Consider the following 23,615-nt stretch of genomic DNA (forward strand, 5'->3'; position numbering starts at 1 on the left):
TGTGTGTGTGTGTGTGTGTGTGTGTGTGTGTGTGTGTGTGTGTGTGTGTGTGTGTGTGTGTTTCCATGCTCGAGTGTGCATGAGGACGTTTATACAAGTGCATGAAGAGTGGGCGCTCTCCTTCTCCGTCCATTTACCCTCTCTTTTTCCTCTCCATCTCCCTTTCTTAATCCGGCCACTCTGCTCTCTCTCCCTCCCTCCTCCTCCTCCTCCTCTCTCTCTCTCTCTCTCTCTCTACCTCTCCCTCCCTCCCTCCCTCACACCAGGTTGTATTCTTTGAGGTTCAGCTGCAGGATGGTGTCCTTGACGGCGGCGAACACAAAGCGGATGTTCTCTGTGTCGGTGGCGCAGGTGAAGTGGGAGTAGATGATCTTGTCGCTGTCCGGGTTCAGGTCCACAAACATCTTCAGGATGAACTCCCGTCCTGCCTGGCCGTCCCGCTGGGGCCCTGGGGCACAAGTCAAGACATGTTCAGTATATGTGGTCCTCTTTTATATTGCACTGACAGCATACGGCCATCATTGCTCCAAGATTCGACAGAATCATTCAATGCAGAATCAATGCGTGCTCCTTCCGCCTGGTACTAGTGAAAGATATCACTAGTGGTATTAAAGTAGTATTAAGAGATAAAAAGGCAACACATATTGCTTCAATCCTCAAAAGATAGGCTGTCTACGTTTCTTTTTTTGTGGGTCAGTGGCTACATCGCATGCAACACTGTGCTGCAGTGCAGTAGTTCCACCACAAGGGGTCAGACTTGCATCACACTTGCATCACCATTTTATGAGAGTTTCTGCATGGATTTTACTGCGCACAGTGAAGTAAAGAATGCACACAGCGCTGCCTTTTACAACAAACTAGAAACGTCCGGTGGTGTTTTTAGTTAAGTAGTATAGTTAAGTGTGTGCGGTTACCATCAAACTCGGGGAAGTAGTCTACGAGGTGAGAGTGCATGATTTTCTCCTCCAGCAGGTCTTTCTTGTTGAGGAAGAGGATGACCGAGGAGTTCTGGAACCAGGGATATGTGATGATGGTCCGGAAGAGAGCCTTGCTCTCCTCCATGCGGTTCTAACCAAGACAAAAAATAGACACGACAAACCACATTTGTTTAAAACCAGAAACACACAAACAAACACAACACAATAAGTGCTTTCTACTCGGTTTAAACATGCTGACATGCTTTAGCAATTAGCAATTGTGTTCAACGGCGAACGTGAGTAGTAAACTACTAAATGGTAGCAAAGGCATGTTCGCTTTAGATGTGGTCAGTTTTGTTGTCGTTTTTGCGATGCACAGACCTGGTGGCTGTTTGCCGCCGAGGGGACTAGCTTCGAAGTTGAAAGAATTTGTACTCCTATAAAGTCGGAATTATTTCAACTTCTACCCGGCGTGTTGCATAACCTAGCTCGCCAACCACTAGAGGTTCAGTCCAGTCCAGGCAGACCGGTTCGGCGTGGGGCCAGAGTGTTTAGAGCCTGTGTGTTTATAAGTTGTCATACACGAGAATACAGCGCAAAACGAGTGGCCTGCGCGGCCTAGAACCGCGTTTCAAAGTCAACGCACCTTAGGACATTCAAATTGTTAAGGCACATTTGGGCTCCTGAAGCAACGGGTTGATATATCAAGTGTGTAAAGAGTGTCTGGATTCAGGGGTGTATAAGGGTTGTGGTTTATTATTGTGAAACGACACATGTTAAGGCAGTGTGGAAAAAAAAAGGTGGATCAAAGGAATACATTTGATCCACTTCTGTGAATGACTTCACGTGAAGAGATTCCTGGGGGCCATGGTTGGCAGCTGGAGCTACTCGGAGACGCCAGGGGTCATATGACCTAGTCACAGAGAGGGTATGTGGCTGGTAGCACAGCACACAGACAGGGTTATCCCATAAACCCTATTTCTATCTCTATAGTCATGGGGGGGGGGGGGGTATCAAGACTGCATAATATGGTTAGGGGAATTCAATTTTAATATCAGTGCATTGTTTTTATGATTACTTTTATTATCGACTTGAGAAATGAACTAGCATGGTAGAAAGTTAAGTTCCATTTGCATTTATTGGCCATTTAACTCAGGATCGTTATTCGAGGGTCCTGAGATATTAAATCCAATCCAATGTGTCACATTACAGTCATACCTCAGAACACAAAAGAAGGAAATCAGAGTTGGTATGTTGTTGAATCTGCAACCAATCATCAATGGATCATAAAATATATAAGAGCAGACATTAAAGCTCTTACCACTTAAATATTTATCTTAAAAATATACATAGTAACTATTAGTATAGTAACATAGTATGGGAGATATAATGTATCCACCATGAATTCAGAAACATACTAGCCATTAGCGTCCTGGTGGCCATCTTGGTTCTCTACACAAGTAGGGTGATGGAACTGATGGTGGAGCGCATTACCCTGCTATTGTGTTTCTGAACCAAGAGGGACCAACAGGCTGGCCGCTCGGTGAATAAGGTCCATCAAGAACCAAATCCACTCAGTATTCCTTCCCCTCACCTCGTTGTCAGACTCCACCAAGACCTGGTCGTATTCGCTGAGCGCCACCAGGAACATGATGGAGGTGACGTTCTCAAAGCAGTGGATCCACTTCCTCCTCTCTGACCTCTGACCCCCCACGTCCACCATCCTGATTGGACCAAGACGGAAGGGCAGGATTAGAGTTCAGCCAGTGTTGGGGGGGGGGGGGGGGGTGGGGGTGGGGGGGAGAGAGAGAGGGAGAGAGAAAAAGAAAGGCCACGCAGAATGGATGGTTCCAGAACAAATGATACCATTGCGAAAGTATATATTTATATAAATTTGTACATTATTTATTTGTTTCATAAATCAACGCATTATTATGCAATACAACAAATAGATCAAAAAGGGAACCAGCTGATTGGTTAAGCACAAGCCACCGGGCAGGATTGTCACCCGCATGCAAGACAAAAAGGTTCCAGGGGAGTTGGGTCTCCCTGGGTTACAGAAGAAGAGGGGTCAGTGCAGAAAGCCATGGCACGCCACTTGACTGAAGATACAATTACACTGGTCATTTTTTTCATACAAGTCATGTATGTGAAGTGCAGGTTGGGTCTACTTTCAGGCACAAGAGGAAATAGCCCAACATTACCAAATGAACCGTGTCTGTGTCATGTAGCTGTTATGCACTGAACACCTCTACCCAGAATGGGGGGCATGCAATGATGAGGACAGAGCAATGCAAATTGACCCAAAAATAAGTCAAATGAGCCATTGTATTGAGGCAAGTATTGGTGTATATGTTCTGTCTGTGCAAGTGTGTTTTTGAGGGTGTGTGTGGGTCTGTGCAAGTGTATGTATGTGTGCATGTGCGCATGTGTGATGGCCTTCTCTCCATTCTCAATGAAGTGTTTGCAGGTGTGAGTGTGGCTTATAGAAAGCCAAGCGGTAATACATGGGTCATCTAGGTGCATCACTTTGGTCTCTTTTGAGAGGACCAATCAGATGCCGGTGAGACGACTAATGGAGGAACGGTTTGAGATTGTTTAGTAGGACAGAGAAGAAATAAGTGAAAATGAGATCGGGTAAGACAATAGGAGCTAGCTCTTGAACTATGTCCATGCTGGCTTACTGGGAGTTGAAGGTAAAATGAAAGTACAGGCAAAAAAAAAAAAAGGACTGTGGGAAATAATCTGATAGTATTGCTTGTCGACTTTAAGATGATATCATATGCTTCCTCTTCAGACGGTGACTCAACTTTAGGTAATCGGCCAAGTCAAAGTTCAACAAAACCTGTCTCTAATCTAAAATTACTTTAATTCGAGGCAATTAAGTCCTCGAATACATGATGAGATCACTTCCTAGTTGACGTTGTCTGCAGACCCCTAGTTAAAGCGGGAATGCTTCATCGTAAAAGGTGAGCTGGGCTGGCCAGGGAGTCTCTGGGCAGGTAGAGGTAGGGTGTTTAACCCACAGGGGGGGGGGGGGGCTCCAGGCCTTAGGCAGAGGCAGGGTGTTTAACACGTAGGGGGACTACAGGAGTCGCAGCCACGATAGCATCCCTTCACGCCCGGTGACCCTCTTTCCCTTCAAGCGAAGGATGAGTGTGATCTACTTATCCGTGATAAGTGCCCCTGGGTTGGCCGGGTCCGGAGAAAGGACATTTTCTTAGACTTCAAAAGGAAATAAGAAGAACTAGAGGCTTGCCTAACAGACATATTTGCCTATGAAAGGCCCCTTTGTTGGGGCTGCTGACCTGTCAACTGAATGGCTGATGCTCTGCCCCTCTCATCGCATGTAACTAGCACCGAAGTTACAGTCAATAAGCAGTGGCGGGGGGAAATTCCCCTGTTCAGTCTGAAGCCTTGGTACATTTAATTGCTAATTAATTCACCTTGGGGCTACAAGATGGTTTCCTTCTACAACACACACCACACATCCTCATGAAATAAATAAATGAATAAGAGCTGTGTCGAATACATTTCCTTTTCCAACGCGCATAATGCCAAAAGGGCATCTTTGTATTCCCCCCCCCCAACTATTGACAACTATTCCTGTCTTAATACAGATGTCCTCAGAGGACTCAATGATTCACCAGCAGCAGCAGCAGCTGAGCAGAGCTGGGTCCAGCTGATTGGCTAACAGCAGCAGTGGTCCTGGGAACCTCTTCAGCCCAGCGCTCGCTGCCAGTGGAGTTATTTCTAGCGATGCCAAGCGTAGGAGTGGGGGCCTGACATGATGGCTTCCTATCGATTTGCACTCTTTTGTAATCATTCTCTGATCCTTTGCCGCCATCTCCGAGGTTCCTTTATTGTCTCTCCCTCGCCGCGAGGAGGAAAGGCTTCTTTGAAAAAGCGTTAAAAATACATTCCCGGCGTCTCGCTATGCCAACTCAGGCCTACCACTCTTGCATGGTTTGAAACGCTAGCAAAGCACTGTTGTGTTCAATATCAGTACCGATGCTGCTGGGCAATGTTACCACATTCAGTACCTTAGGTGGAAGAATGACGCCCAAGATGCTGTTACAGGTCATGTAAAATGAGTTTGATCAACTCTTCCCCTTGAGGTGTATTGCCAGTTCAGCGTCATCGATATAATAACAAAAAAATCCATGGAGGCCAAGTTATCCATACTAAATAACAGAAAAAAGGACAGGAGGACTTGTATTTGAACAACACAAATGAAGGGATCATTTATGGCATGGGAGGGGAGGGTTAGGACGACTTACATAGAACACTGGCAGGTGTTACACAAGGTAGATCAATTGGGGAGTGGGGGTGGATGAAGGTTAGTCAAAGTATTGTAGTTCATCTTCTACCTGAATATGATGCTTTGCAAGTCGAAAGGGTACTCTATGATCCCAGTGGTTGGGATTCGAACCCTAAGAACGTCCTGTTGGGTGGGCAGATAAGACGGTTCTGCAATACGATCCAGATCACTTAGATAGCTAGAGAGATAGGAAGCACAAGAGAAGACGGGGGAGAGGGAGGGAGGGAGGGAGGGAGGGAGGGAGGGAGAAAGTAAAGCATGGCAGCAGAAATCCCCCTCTTCCCCAAGAGTCGATCCCCTCCCGAGAGGGAACCCACAAAGAGATGGAAGGTTTAAGGAACATTCCCTCATCACCCTCCTTCACCAGGAGCAGTTTCCTCTTGGCATCCCCCTTGACAGCCGCTCTTCAAGACTAGACGCAACCCATTACATTTTCCAATTTAAAAAGCTCTTCAAATAAAATGGTGGTCTAAATTTGGAGGTGGGGTCAATCGACGAGGGGCCGCCGCTTGTATGCGACATCATTTGAAGACAATTTGGATATCATAGGTAAATATCCAAGCTGAGCTTAATGGTAACTGGCTCTTCTTAGGCCGTATGGGGGTTTTCTTAAGTCTCGGAGAGCGGGTCACCGGGGGATGTGCTGAAGCTGCCGGTGGGCGGAGACAGCGGCCTCGACGGCTTCCCAGTGGCCGGCGGGCCGACGACTGCCGGCCGACCGGCCAGAACCAACCGGGGACGGCGGCGTCTGTAGCGGTCGGGGACACCGGTACCTGAAGATAATATTCTCCAGGTCAAACGGGTACTCAATGATCCCGGTGGTGGGGACTCGAACCCGGAGCACATCCTGCTGGGTGGGCACGTAACCGGGTGTGGCTATTCGGTCTAAGTCACTAAGGTAGCTGTGGAATGAAGCCGGTGGGATGAGAGACACACACACACACACACACACACACACAACAGAGAGACAACCAGACAAATAGGCTAATGTACACATGGTCATAAGATACATGCGGACATGTTGTACTCGTGTGAGAAAATGTCACAAATGTAATTATTTTGCATACACACACACACGCACAAAATACATACATTGCCATTTAATACACCCACACACTGAGGTGAAAAACAAGCCCCAAGTTAACAAATGGAGTCGACCCTTTAACATGAACGATATTACCGTAATTAGTATGATTAGAGTTCATTTTTTAGTCAGCTACATTAGTCCGATTAATGTGAAAATGGAATTAGCCGCAATATTATTAGCAGTAGGTTAAAAGTGTCCATTTCCTCCTTTAGCCCATCTATCTACCCTTGTTCATTCTCCGTTGGCTGGTAATAGTTAATCAACGAAACTATAAGGGTGAACCTCGACAGCATTTACAGAAAATAAATGTATTTGCAATAATGTTTCATTTAGTTGAGGGGTATTTTTACTCAACGTGCTAAGTTTCATTAATGAAAACAAAAGCCCTGGCCTCCACTGCACACGTGATGCTTAACTCCTTTATCTATAAAACAGGGCAGTAGTTCCACATTCACCTTTACATACATATGTCCTGCCATTACATTTTGTACGTCCTGGCACTCAATTAACGCACTTAATGCATGTTGTACGTCCTTGCACTTAAAAATAGTAGTTAGCATTGTGTAGCCTCTTATCCTAGCTAGCTTTATTTTATACGGGGAAGGGAAGTGCTTGGCACTTGGTTCTATGAACATCCTTACTGTACCGACAGTGATATATTGTTTCTCTCCTGACAATTGTACTTATTGCAAGTTGCTTTGGATAAAAGTGTCTGCTAAATGCCCTAAATGTAAATGTAAATTACATTGGCATCAACATATCAAATCCTCATTCATTATTTAGCTTAGTCTAAATAAGAGATGCACAGCAAACCAATATGCTATATTCAGTCACGTGTACACCAGCAGATATCTGCAAAATGTGTAATATCAGCAGAAGATGTGAAAATGTCCCATATTAATGGCAGTGTTTTTGGGGGGCATTTCATAAAAATGACGAATCCAACAAGTACGAAAACTGAATATATGAATTATGGTATCAGCCAAGACAGTATAAAGGGTGCTAGTCTAAAGCATGCTCTTAAAATGATTACAATAGGAGGTTCAGAAGGTTTGTATATTTGGGAGAAAAATATCTAGTTCTTTTTTGCACACATTAAGAATGAACTGCATGCCTTAGAAACTTTCAAAAGGGTCAAACTTCAATACCATGACGACGATAGTTACTCCGATAGTACCAGAGCACGAGAAGCAGGCTATAGGTTGTACACCTACTATTTGGTGGAGTCAGAGAGCTGGTATTCCCTCCTGCGGTCGTAGGCTTCCTGGATGCCCTGGTCCGTCCACAGCATCTTGATGGCACTGATGTAGGGCTGCTCAAACGACGACACCTTCTCCACGTCCACCTCGCGCACCACCAGGGCGTTACTCTTGGGGGAGAGAGAGGGTAGAGTGTTACTCTAGGGGGCGAGAGAGGGTAGGGAATTGCTCCGGGGGATGAGAAAGAGAGGGCAGAACATTACTCTGGGGGGTGAGAGAGAGAGAATAGAGCATTACTCTGGGGGGAGAGAGAGAGAGTAGAGCGTTACACGTGGGGGAGAGAGAGGGCAGAAAGCGTTCAGCCTACAGACCAGAGGGGAAGAGATGGCGAGCATAGGATGTGCTCACTCATGAGAGTGATAAGGCTTAAAGGCTACTGTCAAATAGTTGTCTGGTAATAAAAATACACTTCAAAAAAGCCCCCCTGCCCTGTGGGATAATAATCGACCCTTAACAACAATTGGCATTGTTTTAAATCAATAGGCATCAATGGAACAAAATAGTTTTTTGGTAAGAGTCTGCTAAACTAACAGGTCAATGTTTACTTCTGTACCTTTGATTTTCAGAATAAAGAGATTATCCCACATGAAGGGACGCAACACAAACTACAGGACGACAACATCTGCATGTAAAAGGTCGTCCACCGGCAGCGGCCCACCTTGTTCTGCTCGTACGTGAACTGGATCTTGAGGTTCTCCGTGGCCCGGATCATGGCTTGCATGGAGGTGAAGATGTTCTGGTACACCAGCTTGGTGAAGCCCCTCTTGTCCTCGTCTGTGTAGCCCGTCCCATGGATGATCCTCATCTGTTTGATGAAGGTGCTCTTGCCGCTCTCGCCGGTACCTAAGCCGGAGCAAGCAGGGGAGGAGGGTGTAAGGTAGGGGCTAGCTGTAGAGCCAGACCGATACTGGACTTTAGGGGCAGATATCGATTCATCGCCCAATAATCCAAAACTAAAGGAGCTAATAACCTTCACAAAGAACCTGATGTAAAACTCTGTTGGGAGTGTTTATGCTGATGTGCTCATATATTTTAAAGCATTTAGAGGTTCAACCAACACAAAGTACTTATTAAGGTAATTACATTTAACAGCATCCCTAAAGTTTTACTTCAGTGTGGGCTAACATACACACTGATACCAAGTACATCGTGCTAGGGAAACGCGGGGTGTGATCTGAATACAGACTTTTGAACAAAACAATACACTTCAGCATGAACAGCATAATCCAAACATACAAAATACTTTTGGGGAAAAGTGTATTGTATCATTTCAAGTATATTCAGTTGATGAACTCTGATGGTTCAAGAGTGTGGTGAAGTTGGGCTGGGCACTCTAGAGCTGAAGTCATGATTCTCTCTTCACAACAAACAAAACATTGTACAAAAAGTAAATGTCACCTAAACGTGAAGAACAATTACAGGCCTCTCTAAAACGCATGATTACCAGCGGTTCCCTAATCATCAAGGTATGTGGCCTGACATGCAAGCCCATTTCTATGACACAATGTTTATGTGGATGTGCTCATTTAAAGCATTTAGAGGTTCAACCAACACAGCAGAGGATTTATTAAGGTAACTAAATTTATTAAATCGAGACTATCTCTGAAGTTTTTATATCGGTGTGTATAAACACACTGATATAAAAACTGTTTGTGTTTACCAGCGGTTCCCTAGTCATCAAGGCCTGTGGCCTGACATGCAAGTCCACCTCTATGTCACAAATGTGTATGGGGAGGACGGTAGCCTGCATTATGAATTATCCATGTAGTCCTGTTTCACTGTTAATGACTTTACAGACGGTTAAGAAAGAAACCCGTTTAGCAAACCCCTATAGGTCCTCTTAGCCACAGCCAGTGCCCCAGGGGATTCACCTCCTCTGCGGACTCTGCATCTTTATATGGACATATTCTGTTGGCACTCTACTTATCCGAGCTTTGGGGGGAATCAGTGTCTGGCTTTTAGTAACTGACTATGATGAACAACGACAGAGGAAGTCAAGAGGCCCACCGACATGATTGAGTTACAAAATCTAACCAAACCTAGGCAATCTCGTCTCTAAACTCTCTGTGCAACGCTGTGTACTTCTGGCTGCGCTGAGCTCTGCCGTCCTCTTTTAGCACACTTGCATTTTCTTTCTCGACAGGCTGGCCTCTACCCCAGCCCGTACACTCATTTTTTTTGTTGTTGTTGCCACATTTCAAATGGAGACCGCACAACTGTGTTTTTCTTCTCTGGATTTTCCTAGCCTTCCCTTCTCCTCCTCCTCCTCCTCCTCCTCCTCACCCGCATCTCTGTTCTACTTTTCTCAATGTCCCCCATGCCTTCCATTGCGCCCCTCATCCATCCTCCACCTCCAAAGGGTCACATACCCCCCTTTATACAAGCCTCTGTCATTTGACAGAGTTAAACCCTTTTGCATTACTCCTGATATGCCAGTCCTGATTCAGTTCCATCACTCAAAGATTATACAGATTTGGTACAAGATCAAGAAAAAAACACCAAAACTACTCCTCCAAGACAGGGAGCCACATTCAAACTAGTTCATCACTCGAAGATTAATATGCCCATAAAGAGATGTGCAGAAATATGTGCAGATTTGTTGACATGATGTCACTGATGCGTTGCAACAGAAAGGCTTGCACGCCAGCCTTTCCATAATGAACACCAACTCACTTGCGAGAGACTTGTTCCATGCACCTCGTTTGAGGCTGTGCACTGAAAGTAAGTGCTGTCAAATGCAGACATCTTTGTTTTTCTCTTTAATTAACCGTGGAATAGCACCACATATGCTCCAACCCTACCCTCCCTGATTCATTTCGTTTGGCCGGCCAATGCCTGCCTCTGCGTTTGCCCTGCTGCCCCGACACACACACACATGCTAGCTAGGCAGGGCCAGACCAGGCCAGACAAAGGGTGCCACAAAATAGGCCAATTGCGTAACCACTGTTTTCATAGTGTCTACTGTGCAAGCTGTTCTTGCTCCTGCTGAAGCAGCCGAGACCTAATGCCAGGCAGCGATATACCCTGCTCTCATAGCATTGCTAGCAACAGTGTGCTAGTTGTGCTACGGCCAACAGTGCGCTAGGTTTGTGCTCGTTAGGCTATGGCTAGCACAGTGAGCTCAGTGTGCTATTGCTATCGCTGAGTCGATTGTTATGAGTTGGACTCCAAATAGACTCAAGCATGCAGCAAGAACTTAAAAAAATTGGGAACACTTTTAGTACTTAAGGTTAGTGACAGAGATAGATAATACAGATGAGGTCAAATTGAACAGTGGAAAGAAGCTCTTTTTTATTTTAAAGCAGAGTAGCTGCCCGAACAAGGTTGATTTGGGATTTTTTCATTAGCATGCAGTGCCCAGCTGAGCATGTGAAGGAATACCATATCCGGGTGTGTGTGTGTTTGGATAACGGCTGAACCCATGGTGCATCCGTCCTCTTCCAACACTATGAATTAATAAGAGCCATACTCCGATAGACCCGGGTTTGCCAAGTTAACTACAAAAAGGTCTTGTAAAGAAGAAGCTAAGTGAACTGCAGCGAGGCCTCCACCATAGATGACCTACATCTAATAAGACGTAGACAAGGCCTACACTGTGTGTACACATGCCCAGAGGAAATCACTGGACTAACCAAGTCTCACACACACACACACACACACACACACACACACACACACACACACACACACACACACACACACCCACACACACACACACACACACACACACACACACACACACACACGCCGGGCATAATCAGCCTAATTCAACAGATCCCATTGTTCACATGCTGAACCCGGTAGAAATATTTCTCAAGGATATGCTACTGTACAGCGACTGTTGCTACTCCTGAGGCCAAGTTCTAGTTCCCATGGCAACCACTGTATTGTACTCACAGATCCATGAAGGAAATCACCAGTCGAGAGGATAGGCATATATGGCTAAGCCACTGCACATCCGCTTAGCAGAGTAAACTGAACTACTTAATAGAGATTGTTATACCATTATAAAACATCTCTGGATGTCTCGGGCGGTCATCTTTGTCAATGAAAAAATAGTCATGCGGTACATTCTATTTCAATGGCAGACCGGCCAACATGATTGGAATGGGTCACTGTCCACGGGTCATAATGGCAATGATTCAAAGGAACAATTATTTAAATAAACACAAAAATAAATCCATTTTAGTCAATATTATTAACGCAACCATGCACGTCAACTGAAACACAACCATTAAACTCGGTCCTTTCCATGCTCGAAAAACCCGGAGCCGAGCTGAATGTGTGGGATAACCATTAACTCACAAATGACCAAACAGATAAAGAAACGGGTCAATTTCACTCTGTTCCAATTTAACCGCAGGCTGCATGAGGCTTTTTCCTTCTCCAGATCACATGGGCGCTACTATAACAACTTTCCTTTGCACAGAGACGAAGGGGGCTGGGGGGGGGGGGGGGGGGGGCGGGAGAGACGTGGAAAGAAAAAAGGAGTTTAAAAAAATGGAAGGAGGAGATGCAAGTGTGACAAATTGGAATAGAAAGGCCCCCTGTGTAAACGATTTTTTTACATCCCCCCTGATCGAAGCTAGGAGGAAGTTACAGCCCGCCTCAGCAAAATCTGACCTTACACACCCTGCAATTTGACTGTGCAAGGAGGACTAAAGTAAGGACTGGCTGGCGTTGCGAGTGCACATTGGTCACGCACTTTTTATGATTTAAGGAGTTTTGAAGGGGTTTTCCTGGGCTGAATCTAGGTTCATCCTGACTAATTGTCCATGTAGGCGTTGAGAGGCACCGCCATTTCCTATCAAACCAGAGGGAATTTGGTATCATTACTAACGTTTTAGATCAAACTCTGAGTCCATAATATTAAACAAACCGTCAAGACATTACAGTTTCACTTTTTTTCATAACTGCACAAGAATTTCGCTGTAAATAGTTACTTCATAAAATGGTCTCATTTGATTGTATCCATTTTACAATTGCATTTCTCTTGTATTACATGAGCTTTAGATAAAATTTGCTTTAAAAACATTAAAAACTTTAATATTAAAAACAGACAAAAGTCAGAAAGAAAGGTTAATTATGGGGTAACGGTAATTGTGGCTGATGGAGTCATCCAAGAAACCCTGCTTAATGTATTGATGAAAATAAAATAGCGTCCAACATCTGAAACTTAGGAGATAAGTATACATTTCTTAACCTAAAAATTTTATTAAAAAAAGGGTTATAGAGACATATACTGGGAGATAAATATACTTCAATAAGATGGAATGAGAACAAATTCTCTTAGAAATAAACCAAAAGGGACACTGCCTCCAATATGGGTGCCAAGAAACATCTTTGCTCGAGGACTCATTGTTCTGCTATGCCGACAACCAGGTCAGTTGGCCCCTGTTTCTCTTGCTTCATCCACTGAAAACACAACTAATATGAACAGCGTTGGACGGACAGGAAAAGCCGTCCGTCATAATCATGACGCGGAGGGAGCGGAGAGGAAAGAGGACGAGGATCTGTGAGTCCTCCTGTGTCCTGTTCCCTTCCCTGTGTGTGCTCAGATATGTGATCTCTGAATAAGCGCAATGAGTGAGTGGGCCGCAAGGAAACATATTGCACTATCAACACTGACAGTAGCCAGAGAGAGAGAGACAGTGAGAGACAGAGAAAGAGAGGGGGGGGAAGCAAAGTATACAATTTACATTCTATTTCAGTTTTAAGGACATTCCCGTCATTAGTTCCCTCCTAAAAAAGGACTTGATGATGATCATTCATTTTGCCTATTTCAGATTCAATCTCACCAGTATTCTTTCCATTTCTCAATCCAGCCGTGCAATTCATTCAATTCCTCCAAAAGGTATAATCCAACCGTTGATCTCCACCCTCTCTTCCCGTATCATCACCACAGCACAAGCATGCCTTTTGTGTACAAGATGACTACCACATGGTCAACGGCAGCAACAACCGCACGCCACGACAACTCCGCCATACAAGACCATGAATATCGCTCTACGAAATGGCAGACCTTCTGGCACACCACTCGCACAACCAACTTAGAAGTTTTCCACAATTAAAGCCAATGAGAAGTACCAAAAACCCTTTTGCCACCTTCACAGAGCAGAGAAATGTACCCAAAATACTGGCGTGTTCCTCACTAAGTGCATGATTGGTCAATGAGCATCCATGTAAAGAAATGCATCTGGTGTTCATTTATTTGTACCAGGCAACCCAGACCTAGGTATAAATATTCGGCCAGACAGACACGAAACGGCTTTGGCCTTACCAAGGCAGTACATGGTTGGATTGGGGGGTATTTAAGGATGAATTTGTATGTCTATAAGGTCTAATGGGAATGGGAGCAGTGTGGGGAAGGTATAGTTGCTGATTGTCTGCTTGCCACAAAGCTACCGAAACTGGGTGTGTCAACATCACTATTTGACAAACAGCAGTGCCTCACAGACTAACACAGCACACGACTACACACACCTACCGGGCTTATTTGCCTCCCTCCAGCAGTCAAACTCACCAGATCCACAGGAGTAGCCTTTACTCTTTTTAAATAGACAAAATATGCTACATTAAAACTAAAAAGTAAAAGTCTGGATGTGCTAGCTGCAATGTAAATGTACAGGCAACGTTTGCCCAAAGAGGTGGAAAACAATATCAAAATAGGTTCTTAAAACACAACAACAGCAACACAAGAGGACATCGCTAAGCATTATGATTTTGAAAATCGCTTATTATCCCTCAGGTGTGAAAATGAAAAGCAGCTTAAGTGCAATATTTTAAACTAAACATCCCCCCTCGTTTGTTCATTCACATCAACATGTCTACTGGGAGTCCTGATTCTCATGTTCAGGCCTGAATTAACCTGCCATTGGGCCCCTGGGGAGGTTTCGTAGGCCCCCTGCCCTGAGAAGGGATCTTACATTGAAGATGTGTCAATTATTTTCCGACATTTTGCCGTTGTGGCGTCAAGTGGCCACTGGGCCCAGCTACCACTAGTGACCCTCTATTTTTCTCGGCTCATGATAGGCCTCTGATCTTTGTAAGCCCCGAACAAAAAGAAAAGAATCACATTGTCTTGGGCCTACGCCGATCGGGGGGCCTATCATGAGCCAGCATTAAAAAAAAAAAAAAAAAAATACAATTATTATTCTGGCTCATGATAGGCCCCCTGATCGTCATAGGCCCTGGGGCTTCTGCCCAGGTAAGCCCGTGCATTATGGCGGCCTTGGTCGTGTTGTAAGATAATATACATTCACCGATCATACAGAGAGCAAAAGTCATGTGACAGTGTGCTGCTGCTGCTGGGTGGATTGTGTGACTTTCATTCTGGTTTGTCATAATCAGTAGTCCCAGGTCACGTCGCCGGTCAGTGTTAGGAAACAGTTGGTAACAAAATTAGGATCCTTTAGAAAACAGGCCTGTAGTCTGTGCTTTAAAATCTTAATATTGAAATTTGAATGACGGTACACAAGATCATACGAACAGCGATAATTAAATGAACTTGATTAATTTACTGCAAAAATATTAAAAGAAAGAACAATTATATTTTTGTTATTATATGATACATTAAGTGACAATTATTGTTATTATTAATGATGAACAAGTAGAAGTAGGCTAGCACTTTTTCAAGTAGACTTCTCAATTAAAGCATTCAATACATCCAAACCAAAGGGTTAGGCTAAAAAAACCTTTTTTTAAACGTCAGCAGCAACAAGGGAATCTTTTCTATGGATCCAAGGTATTTTTGGGCGAAGCAATCCCAACGGACTTGCTGAAGGGTACTTCCGAAATGCACTGCACATTGAAAAAAATCTTTACTTCAGAGCACTTTGCCAACTTCGGCAAACACTTGTGTACAAACCAGGGGGTCAACCATCTGATCGCCGCAGATGCTGCTTTTACACATCTTTTGACATTCACGTGTGGGCTGTTTATGCAGACCAAAAACAAACACAGACAAGGATAACAGTACTGTAACAATTCCTGTTGCCGTGGCAGCAGTCGACAGGGACCCAAATAAAACACAGCCAGTCCTTGGCTTACTGTAGCTTAAAAACCCATGATATGATGGGCGGAGGTAGCCTTTATGCAATACAGACCTTTGGGTTTTCCAAGAGACCACGCAACAAAGAAACTCAAGTGTTGGACGTGTTGAAGAATTAAATGTGCAGACAGTGGAAATGTACTGTATTTCTTCTGCTTAAAACTAGTTGTTGCCAGGTCCAGATGAGACGGTTTGCTGAGATCTAGTTCATGAATCTACTCAGAGGCTTAGTGTGGTTGGCAGAGGAGCAAACAAATTAATCTACCATAAAGCAAATGCTGATTGGTGGAGATAATCATTAAATCAAATGCTCAGACAAACTCATCTGACTTGTTCTGAATACTCCACCATTTGGGACACCTTGGAAATCCTTTTAAAGTAATTCCAAGTGTATTCCCCTCACATGAACTGGAGCTGGGCTACTGTCAATGTAAGCAGCTAATGCAAACCCATCGAGCTCCCCTCCTGGATGCACAGTGATGACTTTACATTAAACAGCTCGTCTGAATCGGGGTAAGACAGGCAAACGCCTATTTTACAGACATTTCAAGGCAAACGACACAAACAAGAAGAACCTTAATATGATCGGCACACAATGATCATCATTAGAAAGGTCCCATAAATCAAAGAAATACCAAAAACAAACACAATTTATATTAACACGTTAATTTGGCTTCTAGAGCTTGGATTGTTATGTGTGCATACAACTTGAAGACGGGCTAGTCCGTTTGTCTTACACTCAAAAGGATGACAAATATTTGTAGTGCATTAAAATTTATGAGGTTTAAAATCCATGCACAACGTGGCGTTGTCATACCATTTCAGCGTCGGTATACCATATTTGTGAATACACAAAATATATACATGGGACTTAGTAACTGAGACAAAATGGCAGATTACTATGTTGGAGATCCTGGAGGACGTTTGAAACGGTGCCACAAGTTTTAATTATGTTTGTTAAATTTGCTGAAAGGATAATTTAGTATTCAGGTACACAGGCCTACAGCATAAACACCATGCCAGCCTAGTAGTTAGTTAAAGTACAGTTAACAAAATAAATAGTTTTGTTCTTTTTTTAAACCACTCATTAATGGTTTAATGAATGACCAGTTGTCAATGGTTTGTAGATTTGTAGGCAAACAATACCCTTGAGACGTTAAGCAAATGAATGGTGATGATGTTCCTGCTCCGAAGAATATAACTTGCTTTGTTGGGTCATAACTTGGCGCCGAGAAAAAACAAAAGTCAACATCATGTGACATGTGCTGTATGCACTGGCACATGTTCTGCAGGTTTACATAGCATTGACTTAGCCAAACGATATCTGTCAACATGGACATAAGGAAGAAGTGTTACCAGAAAGGTTTCCACTAACACTGTCAATATTCAACAAGATGTGACCACGAGAGAGAGAGAGAGAGAGACAGAGAGACAGAGAGACAGAGAGACAGAGAGACAGAGAGACAGAGAGACATTTTATACAATGTGGTCAAATTCAGTAAACTCAAAATCCAAACTAAATGCGTGCTAACACACATTCATGCACAGACAGAGCTTTATATGCCAAAAGTGTGTATGATATATATCAGAGTGAAAGACAAAGATAGACAAAGATGCATATACAGTTATTCCACCAAGCCGATGACACGTGTACTTTCAACCGAGGAATGTCCAGCACAGAGGCCAGGGTTGTTACTGTGGATCCCCCAGTGGCTGTTCTCATTTAATTACTTGTGACTTTAATTAGCTAAACAGAGCAGCCGGCACAATGCTCTTCCTATGCAAGCTCTTCCCAGAGTCTTCCACTTATAAGGTTCAGACAATGCTATTACTGCAACAACTGTCTCGCCATCTGTTTAAATTCTGAGAACTGTTGGGGGCAATAAAATGTATCAATAGAAGCAAATGTCTGAGTTGGTGACAAGAAGCGGCGGCAAATGTCTTCACGTTAGCTACGAGACGTTAGCATGCTACCGAACACAACTCTGTCTCTTCCAAATTAAAAAAATAGAAAATGCTAATCCAGAGAATAAAATGGATGCCCTTTACCCAGCACTCTCCAGGCAGTGTGGAAATCGAATCCTGAAATGTGTAGGCTTCTGCCTCAGCACTACAACAGAGAGGTCATCCACACTTACCTCTGTGCGCGACGGCAATGCAACACACACCTGTTACAGTCCTCAAAGACGGCATGCAGAGCTCCGTTCACACAAAGCACCACCCTTACATCACAGTTAAACCAACCCTTTACATTAAAACTGCTGCTGAACTGACATAACCTTAGGCTGTCAGTCTTGCAAACAGCAGGATTTCCGAGCCACTGCAAAATTACATCAGAGGCATAACTTTATTAGTAATGAAAACTGTGAGCAATGCCACTCCCCCCTTATCGCTAAGGCTTTTGCAAAAAGCGTAGAATTTTCAAACCCACCAGTCAATGTAAACAACTTGATCACCAACAACAATGCAATGACAGGCTACACTACACGTCTATAAAACATTAAGAATGCTCTATAAATCTCTTCCAAAGGATGTGAGACAACTAAACCACAGTAAAGCTTCAACTAGCTTTGGGCACAGCTTAGATCTTTTATTCACCTTTTCTTTTGTCAAATAAAGTGACATCAGGTTGCCCTACACCTTTGTAAACAAATTAGCCTTCTCCCATTTAGTTTGGCTATTTCCATCAAACAGGGTAATTACGGGGAGAAAAGAGTAGTCTTCCAAAACAATCTCTTTCAATTTGCTCTCAGTGAGTCATCAGCCCACAATCTCATTATCTGCAACGAGAAAAGCGGCACTATAATATATATATATATTTTTTTTTGTCCTTGCTGCCACATTTATAGTTCCTAATCAGCGTTGAACATTGTGGTGGCCAACAACACACCAAACAGATGCTTGGTTTTGCATCATCAATGCCAAAATAGGCGAGCGCAGCCAATAGATCTGAGACATCAAACTCTGAACACGGAATGTAGTTTGTTCTCTTCACTCTGTATCCATTAGACATTTAGCAGTTGTACTTTGCTACAAAATGGCAACCGGTGGATGGCAAAAGAAATGTCCCTGAATCTAAAAGAAGGACTGCCCATCTAGTGTTTCACAATAAGGTTCATAGGTACTGTAGTAACTTTAATGTCGGACAGGTTTACTACAGGGGACTAGTACAAAATGGTCCACAAGAAGTTATAGGCTATATGTGATAACAGAATTAAAATAAAATCTCTAATTCATGGGAAAAGTATCTTCATTTCCAGGGAACTAAATAATTCAAGAATATAAATGAATTAACATAATTGCTACCTGCAGCCTGTTAAATGTAGCAGATAGTTTCAAACCCTTCATGATTTCAGATTCATTCAATTCGTATGAATGACCAACGCTCATTCTTGAATGTGGCATCATACAACATGGTAATTGGGCAGCAAACAGTTATTTTGGTCTATGCATCTCTAATAAGGACTTATGGTTACAATAAAGTTAAGCAATATAATATACTGAGCTCTAACGAGAAGTTAGAGCTAAGTAAAAGACAACCACAATCAGGTTGTTGCAATTATATCAAAATAATTCAGGAGGAGTTCTCAGATTTTTCCTTTTGTACAATAACAGAATAATTAAGTTACGTTACAATGAAATATTACAAAATCATCCTACACTCCACTTAGTTTGTTGAACCTTTAAATTCTGTACATTGGCCCCGCAGGTTATTTCTTTGAGGCAAAAACTTCCCTGCGATCATATGGCCTAGCTTCTGGAAACCATTTTCCACCCACATTTCCCATGAAAGACACTGATGATATTCCCCTCGTCGCTGGAGGAATTAATTTAAAGAAGCTATGAAACAACAGTTTCAATGCTGACACAATTGGCTGCATGCTAGGGAATGATAGACAGACTGAGACATACCAAGAGTGACACATCGACTGAATAAATAGACAGTAACGCAGTCAGGGAAACGGTTAACAGTTTAGGCTATACAATACATTATGGTGTTTGAGGACACACCTGAATGTATCCCAACCCTTTTACTTAATAGATTAGTGAAATGATATTGAAACACTGATATATGGTTAAATAGTTAGATATCATTCCCCAAGGCTTGAGAAGGCAGAGGGGCTGTCAAGACTACTCCAAAGTCATGGCCATTGTACAACTAACATCACAGGCCATAAGAACAAATTGGATAACATTATAATTGGATATTGTTCATCACTACACGTATAGCCCAACATACATACATACATACATACATACATACATACATACATACATACATACATACATACATACATACATACATACATACATACATACATACATACACATACATACATACACACACATACATACATAAAGTTGATGGTTTTTCACTTTGCTAAACAATGACATCTGATATCATTGCGATGTTGTGTAAATGATGTCATTTGTGTGTGCCCTAATCGAGTCTTGATTTAGGCCTAGGTAGATTAGATACTCTAATTGAATTGACAAATTCTATGATATACCACTATGGGATCTTTAGGATTCACATCCGGTTAAAAAATAATTCCACATGCATGCCGCTGGTGAATGTATCATTTACAGCTTAACTATTTTTATAACCCTCAATCATTGTTAAATATAACTGAAATATTGTACAAACCACAGTCTCCCACTCAACTGGAACTGGTTTGCCTATCACGGGGTTTATGTAAATGGAGCCGTGGTTAGAGGGCTACAACAATAGTTAACGTTTTGCATACAAAATAATCCAAATAATGTTACTACTTTGAATAACAGACGGCAGCAGACTTGGTGTGAGTGAATGTTAGTTGAGAGAAAACACAACGCGACATTGCTAGCACCATTGTGAGAGAGATCTGAATGAATGCATACCCAGCAATAGAAGTTTCAGCTCCCTCCTCGCATCTCTCTTGTCTCGTCGGAGCTGCTTGTCGATCTCCTGGTTAATTCGCTTGGACTCCTTCGCCTCTTCACTCAGGCAACAAGCCATCGTGGATTCTAAAGTCATCACCGCATCAATAATGAAAATCCCGTTTTACATGGAGTCGCCGAGCTGTAGTCAACAAACTACAACCTCAAGAAAAACTATAGATTGGACAGCCAGGGCAATGGAGCTAACGTTTGTAAGTGAATCCTTGTCGATATGTTCCTAAAAAGCCCTGCAGCAAACGTCCTGCTTTAATACAGCAAAGTGTGGCCTTGTTACTGGTGGGCCGTGCAGCTGTCAAATATTGACAGTTTCTTCCAAGTTTCAAGTCACTGTACGTAGGGCTAAAGTGAGTGTCAGAAATGGGATCTCTGCACGTCCGCAAACAATGAGCTATCAATCAACACCCTTGCAGACAGATGATTCTGATGTTTCTATAAAATAACTGTCAATAGGTTAAATTAGTTAGAGTATACCGGAGGAGCTAACGTTATAACCCGCACTAAACAACCGTCGCCAGTCACGTTAATCCAATGCTAGTCGTGTTTTGCTTATGGGAATAACTCCAAACGCTTCAGCTAATTGTCAGTTTAACATCACCAGTGGACGTTATCAAAGCATCTCAAAATAACCACACAGATCTAACAATCTAAAAACCTCGGAACCAGAGACACGTTTAGCTCTTCCAGGACTTCCACATTAGTACAAGTCTGCTGTTTGCTGTCCAGAAGAAAAGCCTAGCCGCCCCAAAGCAAAGAGCATACGCCTGTCACACTGCCCATCTGCTATAGCTAAATATAAACACACAATGTAGCCCACCGCCACTACCACCACTCGACGAATATATATATAAATATATATATATAGCTTACGCCCAGCAATGAAGCTCTACATTTGAGTTCAGCTCAGCTTGTCCTGGTGAGATCTACTTGACAAGGAGAACACTACCAAACGAGCAGGGTTAGCTCACTAGGTTAGCTCGCTGCTAACGTAGCGTTGGATCAGCTAGTCATAGTTGATGCTGTAACGTTAGGTATATGGCTAAAAAAACATGCTCTTGACTATCCAAAACGTCCTCCCGCCTCGGTGAAATGTGCGAAACAGCCAAAATCTTCCCGAATGGTCCTCTAATTTCCGTGCATTGTATCGTTCCTGCTATCTTTTTCCTGGTGATGATCGCACGTCACCCACTCTCCAGCACCCCGGTAAAAGAAACGCTAGGCTTAGAGAGGATCCGGACTTTAGCGTTATCCTGGTCGATATCAATGCAATTTCCGGTCTCTTACTTCCAAAGCCCGAAACGTGGAGAAACGAACATGGCAAGAAGTAAAAAAAAAAAAAAACTAAAAGGATAATAATATCAGGTTTAGACCTTATGTTGTGTACATTCTGTTAAAGCAATATCCAAAACCTTTAACGGAAACATATCTCTCTATTGAAAGTCCCTCCCTCTCTCGCTGTTAGACCAATGTAACTGAAAGTCCCTCCCTCTCTTTCGCAAATAACGCTCATTTGGAGCATCCCATTCCAGGCACTGTCGTGAGACGAGAACGCCTGGGAACGAGGTGAAGGAGACGCATTCTAACTTGCGGTTTCTGACTGACGATGCTTTAGATAGAAGTGAAGTAAGGGATCGAACGAAGGCATATTAAAACACAACTCGACGGCCCTTGGTTCGGCTAATGTATTGTTTTTGTAAAGTTTGCTTGAGAGATAACAAGGAAATTATCCAGAGCTGGAGGCGTATCAAGAAACAGACATTTAGCCTAACTGGATGGACAACGCCCATTTCTGTCAAACACCACCAGTGACGTCCCCAACATAGGCCTACATGACAATACACCAGTTCAATGTTGATTCAGGGTAAATGTAAATGTCAAATGCAACAGTATTTTCTATTAGTTTAGCATCCTATACTTCTCTACCAATCACGTATAGCAAACTTAAAATAAAGAATAATCAACTTGATTGTGAGCATGTACAAAATCACAACATTAGTTGGCCGTTGGTGACGTCATATTTATATTGTAACAGCAGTGTTGAGATTTAATCAAACTCTTAACATAATTTTTGTGTCGTTTTTTTATTAAGCCATCCTTTTAGCCTACTGAGTCTGCAAAATAGAAGAACAATTTGTAATTTAGCCTAGTGACATCTTGTGGACGTCTTGTGTTATTGCATGACATCAAAAACGGATGGTTTAGGCCCAATAACGTTGATACATATACATCCCGCGAATGGAAAGGGACGCATAAAGATGTGATTGTCGAGTTAAAACATATATGTCTTGATGCTTGTACTCACAAATAGCCAATAAGAGCAATTGTAGATAGCCCACAAAAACATAGGTCTACATACATCCAGATATATTTTGTGAACGGGGCTTTTTAATTTACTGTATTGTTATTGTGGTCAGCGATTGGTTGGTTTAACGTGCAAAAAGATGGACAAAGATGGATTTTTTTCTTTCTGATCCACAAGTCACTGTAGCCTTGGTTGTGTGGTGCCTTTGTCGTAGGCTATAACCCTTGCATTAACTAAGTGTTGATTCATTGTTGGATGGTGTGCAAACATTATACCAAATGCTGCTGCGATATGACTCAATTGACGGTCGTCAGATTAATCATTAATCGTTCACTGTAAGCGAGTGTCAAGGGACAAAGTCTTCTCGCTGCACTGAACTCTCCCTGCCGGTGCGATACCATTAGGTCCTACACCGCTCCCTCAAGAACACTGGCCTCTTATGGCGAAGGCTGTACTTCGACTGAAAGGGTACCTCCTTACTTGACGGAGCGGAACACCTGTTTTTTGTTCTATTCTTGTCAAGGCCTACCCATTACCGAAATAATCTATGTTATATATTTTCCATTGTCTTTTATGGATCACCCATCTATGGTCCCTTTGAATGTGCGCCCCCCCCCCCCCCCCCCCCCCCACACACACACACACACACACACACACACACACACACACACACACACACACACACACACACACACACACACACACACACACACACACACACACACACACGCGCGCGCGCAC

The 23,615-nt window shown here is 43.1% G+C and overlaps 1 protein-coding gene across 2 annotated transcripts; it reads right to left on the reverse strand.

Moving 5' to 3' along the window:
* Positions 1–228: 228 nt before the first annotated feature.
* LOC130393471 (guanine nucleotide-binding protein subunit alpha-11) lies at positions 229–22,268 on the reverse strand. 2 transcript variants are annotated; one of them, XM_056604155.1, is made up of 7 exons: positions 20,516–22,268; positions 8,243–8,427; positions 7,540–7,694; positions 6,012–6,140; positions 2,512–2,641; positions 915–1,068; positions 229–448 (listed from the first exon to the last, which is right to left on the reverse strand). In XM_056604155.1, exons 1-7 carry the CDS (start codon positions 20,649–20,651, stop codon positions 258–260), a joined length of 1,080 nt encoding a protein of 359 aa, XP_056460130.1. In that variant the 5' UTR covers positions 20,652–22,268; the 3' UTR covers positions 229–257. The 2 variants fall into 2 exon arrangements, with proteins under 2 accessions (XP_056460130.1, XP_056460129.1); XM_056604154.1 differs by lacking the exon at positions 6,012–6,140 and adding an exon at positions 5,288–5,416 and having other exon boundaries at positions 230–448; positions 20,516–22,264.
* Between the last annotated feature and the right edge of the window lie 1,347 nt (positions 22,269–23,615).

The sequence above is a fragment of the Gadus chalcogrammus genome, chromosome 12 (assembly GCF_026213295.1).
Source record: "Gadus chalcogrammus isolate NIFS_2021 chromosome 12, NIFS_Gcha_1.0, whole genome shotgun sequence".
Classification (NCBI taxonomy): Eukaryota; Metazoa; Chordata; class Actinopteri; order Gadiformes; family Gadidae; genus Gadus; species Gadus chalcogrammus.